Source organism: Heptranchias perlo, chromosome 12 (genome assembly GCF_035084215.1).
Source record: "Heptranchias perlo isolate sHepPer1 chromosome 12, sHepPer1.hap1, whole genome shotgun sequence".
NCBI classification, from domain to species: domain Eukaryota; kingdom Metazoa; phylum Chordata; class Chondrichthyes; order Hexanchiformes; family Hexanchidae; genus Heptranchias; species Heptranchias perlo.
The window spans coordinates 9,541,994-9,554,410 of record NC_090336.1 but is presented as its reverse complement, the minus strand read 5'-3'; the positions used below and the strand labels follow the sequence as shown (position 1 = coordinate 9,554,410).

Below are 12,417 nucleotides of genomic sequence, written 5' to 3'. Positions count from 1 at the left end.
CTCTGCCCCTCTTTCTCTGCTGTTTTTTTAGTTCATGTTGAGAGCTGAGTTGCTTCTTCTGGGCTGGTTGTTATGCTGGTTTGCTTTACATAGAATTACATAGAATGTACAGCACAGAAACAGGTCATTCAGCCAAACAGGTCCATGCCGGTGTTTATGCTTCGCACGAGCCTCCTCCCACCCACTTCATCCAACCCTATCAGCATATCTCTTCTATTCCTTTCTCCCTCATCGTCTAGCTTCCCCTTAAATGCATCTATACTATTTGCCTCAACTACTCCTTGTGGTAGCAAGTTCCACATTCTAACCACTCTCTGGGTAAAGAAGTTTCTCCTGAATTCCCTTTTGGATTTATTAGTGACTATCTTATATTTATGGCCCCTAATTCTGGTCTCCCCCACAAGTGGAAACATCTTCTCTACGTCCACCCTATCAAACCCTTTTGCAATGCTTCCTGTTTGTTTTCCTCAATGAGGGACTTCAAAAACAAATAATTGAAGTCAGTTGGGTCTGCAACATGTTCCCAACTTTATTTAATTATTTTTCTTCAGCAAATTACCAAAACTAGGCAGGAAGTAGACGATGGTGGTTTTTTGTGTCTTTGCTAATCACTTAATATACATAAATGCTAAAGTTATATGTACACAAATCTTTGAAGGTGGCAGGGCAGGTTGAGAAAGTGGTTAAAAAAGCATACGGGATCCTGGGCTTTATGAATAGAGGCATAGAGTACAAAAGCAAGGAAGTTATGATGAACCTTTATAAAACATTGGTTCGGTCATAACTGGAGTGTTGTGTCCAGTTCTGGGCACCACACTTTAGGAAAGATGTGAAGGCCTTAGAGATGGTGCAGAAAAGATTTACTAGAATGGTTCCAGGATGAGGGACTACAGTTACCTGGATAGACTGGAGAAGCTGGGGTTCTTCTCCTTAGAGCAGGGAAGGTTGGGAGGAGATTTGACAGAAGTTTTCAAAATCATGAAGGGTTTAGATAAAGTAAATAAAGAGAAACTGTTCCCATTGGCGGAAAGGTCGAGAACCAGAGGACACGGATTTAAGGTGACTGGCAAAAGAACGCAAGGCAACATGAGGAAAAACTTTTTTACGGAGAGAGTAGTTATGATCTGGAATACGCTGCCTGAAAGGGTGGTGGAGGGAGAGTCAATCGTGGCTTTAAAAAAGGAATTGGATAAATACTTGAAGGGAAAAAATTTACAGGGCTACAGGACTAACTGGATTGCTCTTACAAAGAGCTGGCACGGGCTCGATGGGCCAAATGGCCTCCTTCAGTGCTATAACCATTCTATGATTCTATATAGGAAATGATATAAAGTGGTTTATATTTATTAAGAAATTATTTTGAAGTTGTGTACAGAACAATAAGGAAATTAGTATATATTCTAGGTCAATGGTATTTATCAAAAATGAATTCAGTTCAGCTTTACATTCTGTGTAGAATCCCCTTGCCAGTAACATCATGAAACGCCACCACAGTTAGATGACAAAGTGAGAATAGACTTCACGGGAGGGAGCTGGGCTGTGGGCAGCACTCCCCATTCAGGGTGACACTGCATCTCTTGACAACAACAACTTGCATTTATACAGTGCCTTTAACATAGAAAAATGCCCCAAGGCATCATCAAATGGCGGAGCAGGCACGAGGGGCTGAATGGCCTACTCCTGTTCCTATGTTCCTAAGGTGCTTCACCGAGGCAGAATCAGAGAAAAGAAATGACCAGCAGCTTCAAAGTATAAAACAAAGCAATAAGGCAGGATTGAGACACCCTAGTAAATATCCTGTTATCTCCCTTTCGAATCATTTCAGATTGTGTGGAATTTTGTATGAATATCTAATACTGATTTAATGACACCTTCCTACAGTTTTTGGAAAGTAACACATAACCTTGGTGCCTTAGGGGAGGATTTTATAACTGACAAATGAGGTCACAGGTGAGTTACGCAATCTCCAAAGGGTAGACCAATCACGTATCGTATTCGGGGATTTGATGGCACTTTTTAAATAGGGCAAGGTTTTAATATTCATTAAAAGAAAGACTAGCAAAACTCCTGTGGCACTGCGCGTGGTAAGTTGGTATCACACTCCTGCCCTTATAAAGCATCCATGTCCTACCGCCAAGGTGAGGTTTCGTTTAAGTTGACTGCCACTTTAAGGCCACAAAGTCTAATTGGTGTATGTAAGAACAGCCCGAGGTCAATTTGCCAGGACAGTTGATGTAATGAGTAGTGTGGAAGCTGGACTGGAGGGACTTAAACAGAGTTTTCATACACAGCTTTGTTGATGATAAAAGGTAACTTCAGCAGATTATGGGCATAGCTGCACTGAAAAGCCAAATACTCTCCCAGTTCTACTTTGCAGTGATGTTGACATCAGTGAACTTTTCATTTCATTAAATTTCCACTGATGGTGAATTCCTGCTTCACCATTCCCAGGTCCATCTCGAGTCTAGAAAGTTCCAAATATTCTGATGATGATTGAAACTCAGTTGCCCAGAATTTGGCACCTCTTACTGGAACTGGCAAAGCACAGATCAGCTGGAATAGTGTCACAGTCACACAGCCATCAGTGGAGGAGAGGCTGAGGTAAACGTTTGATGTAGGAGCACATTATTATTGACGTAAAAACTTACTGTTGCTGTTCTCTGGTCCATAAACAATAACCTTCAGCATTCCCCAAATGACACCTCATAACCCATGTTAAAAATGCCACCCCTGCACTGCCCTAAAATATGCAGATAGTAATACTGGGTGTGACTTGAGACACTGGACAGGATTTGAGCCACATACAATAAAACAACTGTACATTTACAGAAACTCTGGGCCACAAATGCCACCTAAGGCCTCATTAACATATCTGTGGAATTCTCCAGCAGCAGGATCTATCTTTTGTCGCAACTTAAAAATAAACACTTTTTTTTAGAAATGCTATGCATGTAGTGTAATACTACACCAGCCATACACTGAGTTAACCTAGCTGATTGCAGTCCCGACTCCGAAATACAAGTCAAGTTAATCAGTAATCAAGTTGAATGAAATTGACATGTTTAAGAACCAGTGAACCTTTAAACACAAGTTGTTAAGGTAACACAACATGTTTAAACATATTTGTTTAGTACCTTACCTGGTTTGAGCTGGTAATCGGTTAATTAATTGGTTACATTAGCTCCTCTGTGATTGGCTGCTTTCTCCTGTAGTAGTTGGACTATACGTTGAGAAGGAGGAGGAGTGTGAAATATTGGATGGGATAAACATAGTGAGAGAGGAGATATTAAGGGGTTTAGCATCTCTGAAAGTAGATAAATCGCCAGGCCCCGATGAAATGTATCCCAGGATGTTAAAAGAAGCAAGGGAGGAAATAGCGGAGGCTCTGACCATCATTTTCCGATCCTCACTGGATACAGGCATAGTGCCGGAGGATTGGAGGACTGCTAACGTTGTACCGTTGTTTAAAAAGGGAGCGAGGGAAAGACCGAGTAATTACAGGCCAGTCAGTCTAACCTCGGTGGTGGGCAAATTATTGGAATCAATTCTGAGGGACAGGATAAATTGTCATTTAGAAAGGCACGAATTAATCAAGGACAGTCAACATGGATTTGTCAAGGGAAGGTCGTGTCTGATTAACTTGATTGAATTTTTTGAGGCGGTAACAAGGAGGGTCAATGAGGGTAGTGTGCTTGATGCAATATACATGGATTTTAGCAAGGCTTTTGACAAGGACCCACAGGCAGACTGATCAAAAAAGTAAAAGCCCATGGGATCCAAGGGAAAGTAGCAAATTGGCTCAGTGGCAGGAAGCAAAGGGTAATGGTGTTTTTGTGACCGGAAGGCTGTTTCTTGTGGGATTTTACAGGGCTCAGTACTAGGTCCCTTGCTTTTTGTGGTATATATTAATGATTTAGACTTAAATGTAGGGGGCACGATTAAGAAGTTTGCAGATGTTACAAAAATTGGCCGTATGGTTGATAATGAGGAGGAAAGCTGTAGACTACAGGAAGATATCAATGGATTGGTCAGGTGGGCAGAAAAGTAGCAAATGGAATTCAATCTGTAGAAATGTGAGGTAATGCATTTGGGGAAGTCAATCAAAGCAAAGGAATACACAATAAATGGGAGGATACTGAGAGGTGTAGAGGAAGTGAGGGACCTTGGAGTGCATGTCCACAGATCCCTGAAGGTAGCAGGACAGATAGATAAGGTGGTTAAGAAGGCATATGGAATACTTTCCTCTATTAGCCGAGGCACAGAATGTAAGAGCAGGGGGGTTATGCTAGAACTGTATAAAAAATTAGTTAGGCCACAGCTTGAGTACTGCGCACAGTTCTGGTCACCACATTACAGGAAAGATGTGATTGCACTAGAGGGGGTACAGAGGAGATTTACGAAGATGTTGCCAGGACTGGAGAATTTTAGCTATGAGTAAAAATTGGATAGGCTGGGGTTGTTTTCCTTAGATCAGAGGCTGAGGGGTGATTTAAGTGAGGTATATAAAATAATGAGGGGCCTAGATAGAGTGGATAGGAAGAACCTATTTCCCTTAGCAGAGGGGTCAATAACCAGGAGGGATAGATTTAAAGTAATTGGTAGAAGGATTAGAGGAGAGCTGAGGAAAATTTTTTTCACCCAGAGGGTATTAGGGGTCTGGAACTCACTGCCTGACAGAAACCCTCATCACATTTAAAAAATACTTGGATATGCACTTGAAGTGCTGTGACCTACAAGGTTACAGACCACGTGCTGGAAAGTGGGATTAGGCTGGGTAGCTCTATTTCAACCGGCACAGACATGATGGGCCAAATGGCCTCCTTCTGTGACGTAAATTTTCTATGTTTCTACATTATAAACATCTGCTGACTAACGGGAGATTAATCTTGAGCTGCGAGAGAGCAGCGGAACACAAAAATCCAGGAGAGTGTGGGGTTGGCTCAGTGCGGGGGGGGGGGTTAACTTTGAGGTCCAGTTGGCCACTGAGGTGTTGTGTTTCATTTTATTAAATTTTTAACAAGAGAAGCGTTCAGTTCAGTATGTGGGGACTGTCGAAGCCTGTGATGTGGATCCTGGATGCCTTGTTTGGGGTGACCACATGGGGAGGAAGTGTCTCCAATTGTCTGTCCTCATGTCCAAGGTTCCTGCGCTTGAGAATCAAATGGCAACACTGCCTCCCATTTGTGTCACCCTTCAGGCAGAGTGGGTTGTGAGAAAGGAAAGTGGGTGACCATCGATTAGGGTAGGAAAAGTAAACAGGAGGGCAGTGCAGGGATCACCTGAGAGCAGTGAATTGACAAACAGGTACCTGTGGCAATGGCAACAACTTGGGAGGGAAGCAACCACATCCAGAACCACAGCACCGTAGAGCAAGTGGGTGCCAAAGGAGGAGGAGGAGTGAAGTGCAGAAATGCAGTAGTAATAGGGGATTCTGTTGTCAGGGGAATAGATAGGTGCTTTTGCAGTTGCATCTAAGGGTCCCAAACGGTACGTGTCTCCCAGGAGACCGGGTATGGGATATCATGGAGCAAATGCAAACGATTTTGGAGACGGAAGGGGAAATAAGCAAAATGTCTTAGTTCATGTTGGAACTAATGACACAGGGAGAAATAGAATTGGGGTTCTGCAAAGGGACTTTCAGCAAGAAGGAGCTAGATTGAAGAGCAGGACTTAAAGGTTGGTAATCTCAGGATTACTCCCAGTGCCACATGCTAGTCAAAATTGGAACTGGAAGATAAGGGAGTTAGATGCATAGTTGGAGAGATGGTGTAGGAGGGAAGGGTTCAGATTCCTGGGAACAGTTCTGGGGCAGGAGTGTCTTGCACAGGATGGATGGACTTCACCTGAACAGGGATGGAACCAATGTCCTTGGCTGAGAGAGTACTGGAGCAAAGGAAGGTTTTAAACTAATATGGTGGGGGAAAGGGAAAACAATTAGTTGAGGAAGCAGAACTGAGAGCAAAAGTAACATGGAGTGTTGTAAGATAAGACAGAAAAAAATCAGATCAGAAGGAGGATGGACTAAAATGACTACGACTGCCAAACAGATAGAGGGAGGTTTGAGGTATATGTATGTAATATTAGGGTAGGGAAATATTTGGGCAACAGCCACCATAACATAGTTAGGTTTGATATAAAAATTGAAAAGTAGAGAACAGTCAGCGATAAAGGTATTTCACTAGGGAACAGTCAATGATAAAGGTATTGGACTAGGGAGCAGTCAATGATAAAGGTATTTGTCTAGGGAACAGTCAGGAGAGGGAACAGTCAGCGTCAAGGTATTTGACTGTAGAAAAAGCCAGTTTAAATGAGATAAAAAGGGAAGTCGGCCAGACAAAATGAATTGAAAAGTTGGTAAATAAAACAGGGTGCAAACAATAGGAAACAGATGAATAGAAATGAGAGAAATTAAAATTAAACTGAGACTTAAAGAAAGAAGCATAAAGAAGAGAAATCTAGGGCTAATAATACAAAAGGAAATTAAGCTGACTATAGCAAATATAGAGAAGCAAAAGAGAGTTTAGAAAGGCTGAAGACTTATGAACAAAAATTGGTAGGTAACACAGGTCAGAAAAGGATTTTTATAAACATACAAAAAAGGAAAAAAAATAAAGAAAGGGTAGGGCTGATTAGAGAGGAAAAAAGAAATCTAATGGAGGATAAAGGAATGGCAGAGATATTAAATGAATTCTGTGAAAATCAAGGCAAAGTAGAGTGCAGTGGTGGGAATGAAACTATAAGGAAACAGTACTGAAAAAATTGGAGGAAGAATAAAGTGCAAAAGGCACCAAGCCCTGAGGGCAACACACTCGAGAATGCTGAGGGAAGTCAGGAAGGAAATAACAGAGGCGCTAACCACAATCTTTCAAACATCCTTCGATATGGACGTTGTGCCTGATGACTGGAGGGTTGCCATTACAAACTTCTCCTTGTTTGGCACGAGATTGGCAATCTCATTCAGAGAGATCACAGGATGGTTGGTGTGGGAAGTAGAATATGTCTGGTGCGATAAGGTGTGCTACTCTGCAGTTGGAGTTTTACTGTACATCTAACTGTACGATATCTGACCCGGGATTATTGATGCTAATACTGGGTGCCTGAAACATGGTGGCGTTCCATGTCCCAGGACTAACATCCCTCCCCTTGAAGAGCATGAAGTTCATCCTTGCAAAAAGAAAAGCAATCGCAAACAAAATGAAATACAAACAAAAATACACTTATAATAAATACCTCATGTAGAATTATTTGATACTATCTTTATTCCATCACTTTTTGTTACTCAGTAAATAAAAATGAGGCAGATCTCTTCACATCACAGTTTTTCCCAAATGGCACCACATTTTGGTCATGTCATTGGCCATGTCTTTATTTTGTCCCCTCGTCATTCTGCAATATTTCCCTGGCTGAGCGGGTTCACTAGAGATGGACTTCAGAGTACGTCGCCAATGCTGGACAGTCACTGGTTACTGTGGAAGTGGGTCCCTATGTACAAGTGCCTGGTTCTCTGCTCAGCACCTCCTCATGGCAGCCCAGCTGAGCATGGATATTGTAAGGGTTCATTCACGCTACAAGTTTAGCATTGGTGCAAAGTGATGTGAAACTTATACAGTGTAAATCGAAGTGAAGCGGAGTGAGATTCCCCCCCTTTGCTCTGGTGTCAGGTCAGGCCCTGACTCTGGATTCGGGCTGTATTTGCACTATTGTTATAGTGTAAATGCACCCTTAGTTTGTGGGGCGTCACAGGTGTGAAAGCGAGTCCTGCCACTCTATCACTCTGCAGGGCCTTTGCCGAGAGGCTTCAAACCATGAACAGCTTTGGTACCAGACATCCATTACCCTCCCAAAAGTCAGTGCTGCTCATGGGAAGTTCTAAGGAAAGCAACAATCATGTTATTTGGAAGCTGTCTTGAATTTCTGTTCATTTATTGTTTTCTTAAGTATGCTAAAATTCTTATTAAATTGTATGTTTAATTTACAAAACACTGATGACCATGCTCAGCTGGGCTGCCTTGAAGAGGTGCTGAGCAGAGAACCAGGCACTTGTTCATAGGGACCCACCTCCACAGTAACCAGTGACTGTCCAGCATTGGCGACGTACTCTGAAGTCCATCTCTAGTGAACTCGCTCAGCCAGGGAAATATGACAGAATGACGAGGGGACAAAATAAAGACATGGCCAATGACATGACCAAAATGTGGTGCCATTTGGGAAAAACTGTGATGTGAAGAGATCTGCCTCATTTTTATTTACTGAGTAACAAAAAGTGATGGAATAAAGATAGCATCAAATCACTTGAACAGAAATATTAAGATAATACGTTAATGCCATCTAGAAGGCAGGCAGGCTGTTTAGATCGACGTGCGGTGGTGGAAGGGTTAAATATGTTGCGGCTTTCTGTCACCACAGTGAGACCCTCGTGTCCTACCTTGACCGTGGTGGAAATTTCCTCTATTCCCTTGGTGGCAGCGTCTCGCACGATTGGTGTAACTAGGCCACGTTCCGTAGCAACCGCCACTGCGATGTCAATGGAGCTCAGCGGACGAGGGCCCTCGTCGCTCCAGGTGGAATTCACATCTGGCATTTGCTTCAGAAGAATTTTCATTGAGAAAAAGTGAGGTGGTGGGGGGGGGGGGGGGGGCGGGAACGGAGGAAAAAAGATACAGATGTCAGAAAGAATTGAAGCGCAGATGTAGAACAAAATGCTAGTGTTAAAAATAGAGGCAATTTGCCCTCAATCGGTTTCTTTGTGGCAATGCTTGCTGTAGATTCTGTGGCTGTGGAATTATGTTGTAAATCTCTTATGTTTAATCTTGTATCTATGGCCTCTGATTCTTGACCCTTCAACTACTGCCAACTGTCTGTTTCTATCTACTCTGTCCCATCCTTTCATAATTTTAAACACTTCTATTATATCGCCCTGTAATCTGCGTTGTTCTGTTGAAAAAAAGACCCAATTATGCAAGTCTTTCTTCATATTTGTGTTTCCTCATACTAGGCAGCATTCTAGTGAATTTTTGCTGTACCCTTTCCAAAAGGCTCAATATCCATCCCATAGTGTGTAGCCCAATATTGCACACAGTATTCTGAGGTTTTATTCCGTTTTAAATAGGCTCATGATACCTCGTGATAAATCTAGAATTCCATTAGCTTTTTTCACAGCCTTATCAACCTGAGATGTTGCCTTTAATGTTCTGTGAACTTGTACCCCCCAAATCCCTCTGCTCTCCACAGCATCTTTCATTTAGAGTATAATTATTGCTGTTATTTTTTTAAAACCAATATACATAATTACTGACATTGAATTCCGTCTGCCACTTTTTGGCTCATTCCCCCATCTTATGAATCTCCCTTTGCAGCTTCCTCTGGTCTTCTAGAGAATAAACTATACCTCCTATTTTGGTATCATCTGCAAATTTCGACACCATTCCAGCTAGGCGTATATCTATTGCATCAATAAACATGGTGAACTGTGGTGGCCCCAGAACTGAATCCTGTAGGACACCACTAACCACTTCCAACCACTCTGGAAAACTGCTCTTAACTCTTACTCTCTGTTTTCTCTTCTAACCAATTTTTAATCCAGTTTTCTATCCTCCCACTTTCCATACCCCTCAATCTTCTCTAGCAATCTCCTGTGTGGTACCTTGTCAAAAGTTTTCCTAAAGTCCGTGGCCCTGGAAGTTCCGCTTTGGGCGGAATTGGTATTTGGGTGAAAACTGCACTGGCCCGTTTCACGCCGAGCTTCCGCTAAAATGCATTAACATAATCACAAACATAAAATCTGCTATGAATCAGCGCAATTCAGCAGCTTATCACAGCGTAATCGTTTATTTATTTTTTTATAATCAAATATACTCATTGATGTACTTAAGAGATGTATTTAAGAGTGGTAACCTGGTGCAGTTTTATTAATACAGCTGAAAATGGGTTTATCACTTAAAAAAAAGCATTTTCAAGTAAGGTGTCCAGTCCTCTGCCTGTGAGTAACCTGATTTAAAATTGAATTGAAAATAACTCAAATAAACCATACTGAAGCATTTACTACTTTCATTGGTGTACACTAGTCAGTTTCTTAGTAAATTAATATGTTCTAATATTGAAAAACATTTAAACTATGCCTACTAGTGCCTTTGCACATAAGAAAACAAGCTTAATTTTAAAACCCTCCTCGAACGGCCGCAGGTTAGTGTAATTGTGGAAACTCACCATCTTCGTTGTTTCGAGTGGGTGGGCCGTGGCCAGTTTTGTGGGCAGGGCTAGCTTCAGCGCAATTTTTTTTAACCTGCCCAAAACATCACGGAAACTCGTAAATAAGCTGGCCACAAATTACGGCCAGAATAAATCGAAATTCTGCGCTGATTTGGCCGGATTGCGCTGAAAAAGCCAATGCAATCTAGCGGAAACTCTGGGCCCATGTACACTACATCCACTGCATTTCTGCCATTTACCACGTCTGTTACCTCCTCAAAGAATTCTATGAGGTTTGTCAAGCACAATCGTTCCTTTTGAAATCTGTGCTGGCTATTTCTAACTATTTTCCCTTTATCTGGATATGTGGCAATTTCATCCTTAATTGAAGACTATAAAATTTGCCTTACCACGATGTTAAGCTAATCTGTCAACCTTTTTAAAAATTAGTATTACACTGGGAACTTTCCAGTCCTTCCACAGAAATCCACATTTAATAGAGCCCTGAAATATAATTTCTAGGGCCTAGGCAATTTCCACCCTTATCTCCCTTGGGATCCGAGAATGCATCCCATCAGGCCCTGGCGCTTTGTCTTCCTTTAGCATAACTAACTTATCTAAAATTTTCTTTTATCCATCATAATATCACTCATCCCGCTCTCAGCTGCTTCAGAATTGACCTCCTCTCCAATATCCTTCCCTTTAGTAAAGACCAATGCAAAGTACTTATTAAATATCTCCACCATTTTTTGATCATGTACAAATTGGCAATCTTCTCCCCTCACCTCGCTTTTAACAATTCCCTTTTTAGTGATATATTTGTAAAATACTTTGCTGTTTCTTTTGGTGTTTTTTGAAATTTTTTCTTATCTTTCCATATCCCACTCTTAACCTCTTATTTTCTCATCTTCTCCTTTAGTTTTTTATCATCCTTAATATTATAGTCCTCCTAGGTCCTCTTCTTCAATTTCAATCAGTTTCTAACCTCTGTTTCTCCATGGCATCCTAAAACGGCAAGGAGTTTCCTTCTTTTTTAATGGAAAGTATTATTCTGTACCTTCACAATCCCTTTTTTTAAACATTCCACTGTTGCTCTACAGTCCTGTGTGCCAGTTTCCCCTTCCATTTCACCTCAGCTAGCTTGCTCCTCCTCTTTCTAAAATCTGCCCTAATCCAACCTGGTGTTCTCGTTTTTGTACTGATTTGTTCCCTTTCTAACTGGATCTTAAACCTTATCATATTGTGATCACTACTCCCAAGGTGATCACCCACATTTTAGCTTATCCACCTGATCTATTTTTTTTACTCATAACCAGATCTAGCAATGCCTCCGTCCAACTAACATACTGCTTGAAGGAGCCCTGTACACATTTTCGGAATTCCATTCCCTTTTCTCCATTTACTCCCTCGCTGTCCATAAGTGTCCATCGATAAGTGGATAATTAAAATCTTTGTTATTCCCACTCATCTTGCTAATCCAATTGCAGATTTCCTCTTCCATTTCCTTCCCCCATTTATAGGACTGTAACACACCCCTACTAATGTAACAAGTCATTTTTTTAATCTTCGAACTCTAACCATATTGACTGTCTCTACCCCTTGCTTGTCTACATCAACCCTCTCTACAGCATTATTCTCTCTTTCATCAATATTGCCACACGGCCTCCTTTCTTATCTATTTAATCTGCCCTAAATATATATATCCCAATATGTCAACACATGATGCTCAAATCGCCTACATTTTGCAGGAATGACACATCACTGTCCCTTCCTGTGCTGACATTTTTAGGTTTAGTTAGTTTACTCCACTTTAAAGCTTATAATACTTGCCTATAACATCAACTAGTTTACTTAGCAGCCCCTCCCCCACACCTCTGCACTGAATGTTCACTCTCATCAAATTCCCATTTTAGAAGCCCTTACTCTCACTCTGTTCCCACCTCTCTACATTAACTAGCTCACTCCGTGATGTGCACTCGCAAGGCATCATTACAACAATGAAATTTCAATCACTTCATTCTCGAATGTAGTCTAATAATACCATCTTGATGCATGGCAGTAGTTACAAAAGGAGGCTCATTATTAAGGTCCCTTTAAACACAAAGAATTTTTGATTTATTTTAAATTAGGCAAGTATTTTACTTTTTTTTAAATTGGGTGTCTCTGCATGTGTTACTCATCCCCAGCTGCATCTAATGGGGTCTCAATGTTTAAAATATACATTTTATA

At 41.4% G+C, this 12,417-nt stretch overlaps 1 protein-coding gene across 2 annotated transcripts in view; it reads right to left on the bottom strand.

Moving 5' to 3' along the window:
• The window catches only part of pdhx (pyruvate dehydrogenase complex component X), a 205,286-nt gene that overhangs the window by 40,425 nt on the left and 152,444 nt on the right, over positions 1–12,417 (bottom strand). For both annotated transcript variants that reach the window (XM_067993632.1, XM_067993633.1), the window contains one exon: positions 8,426–8,584. In XM_067993632.1, the coding sequence (XP_067849733.1) occupies positions 8,426–8,584 (159 nt within the window). The remainder of the gene's footprint in view (positions 1–8,425; positions 8,585–12,417) is intronic.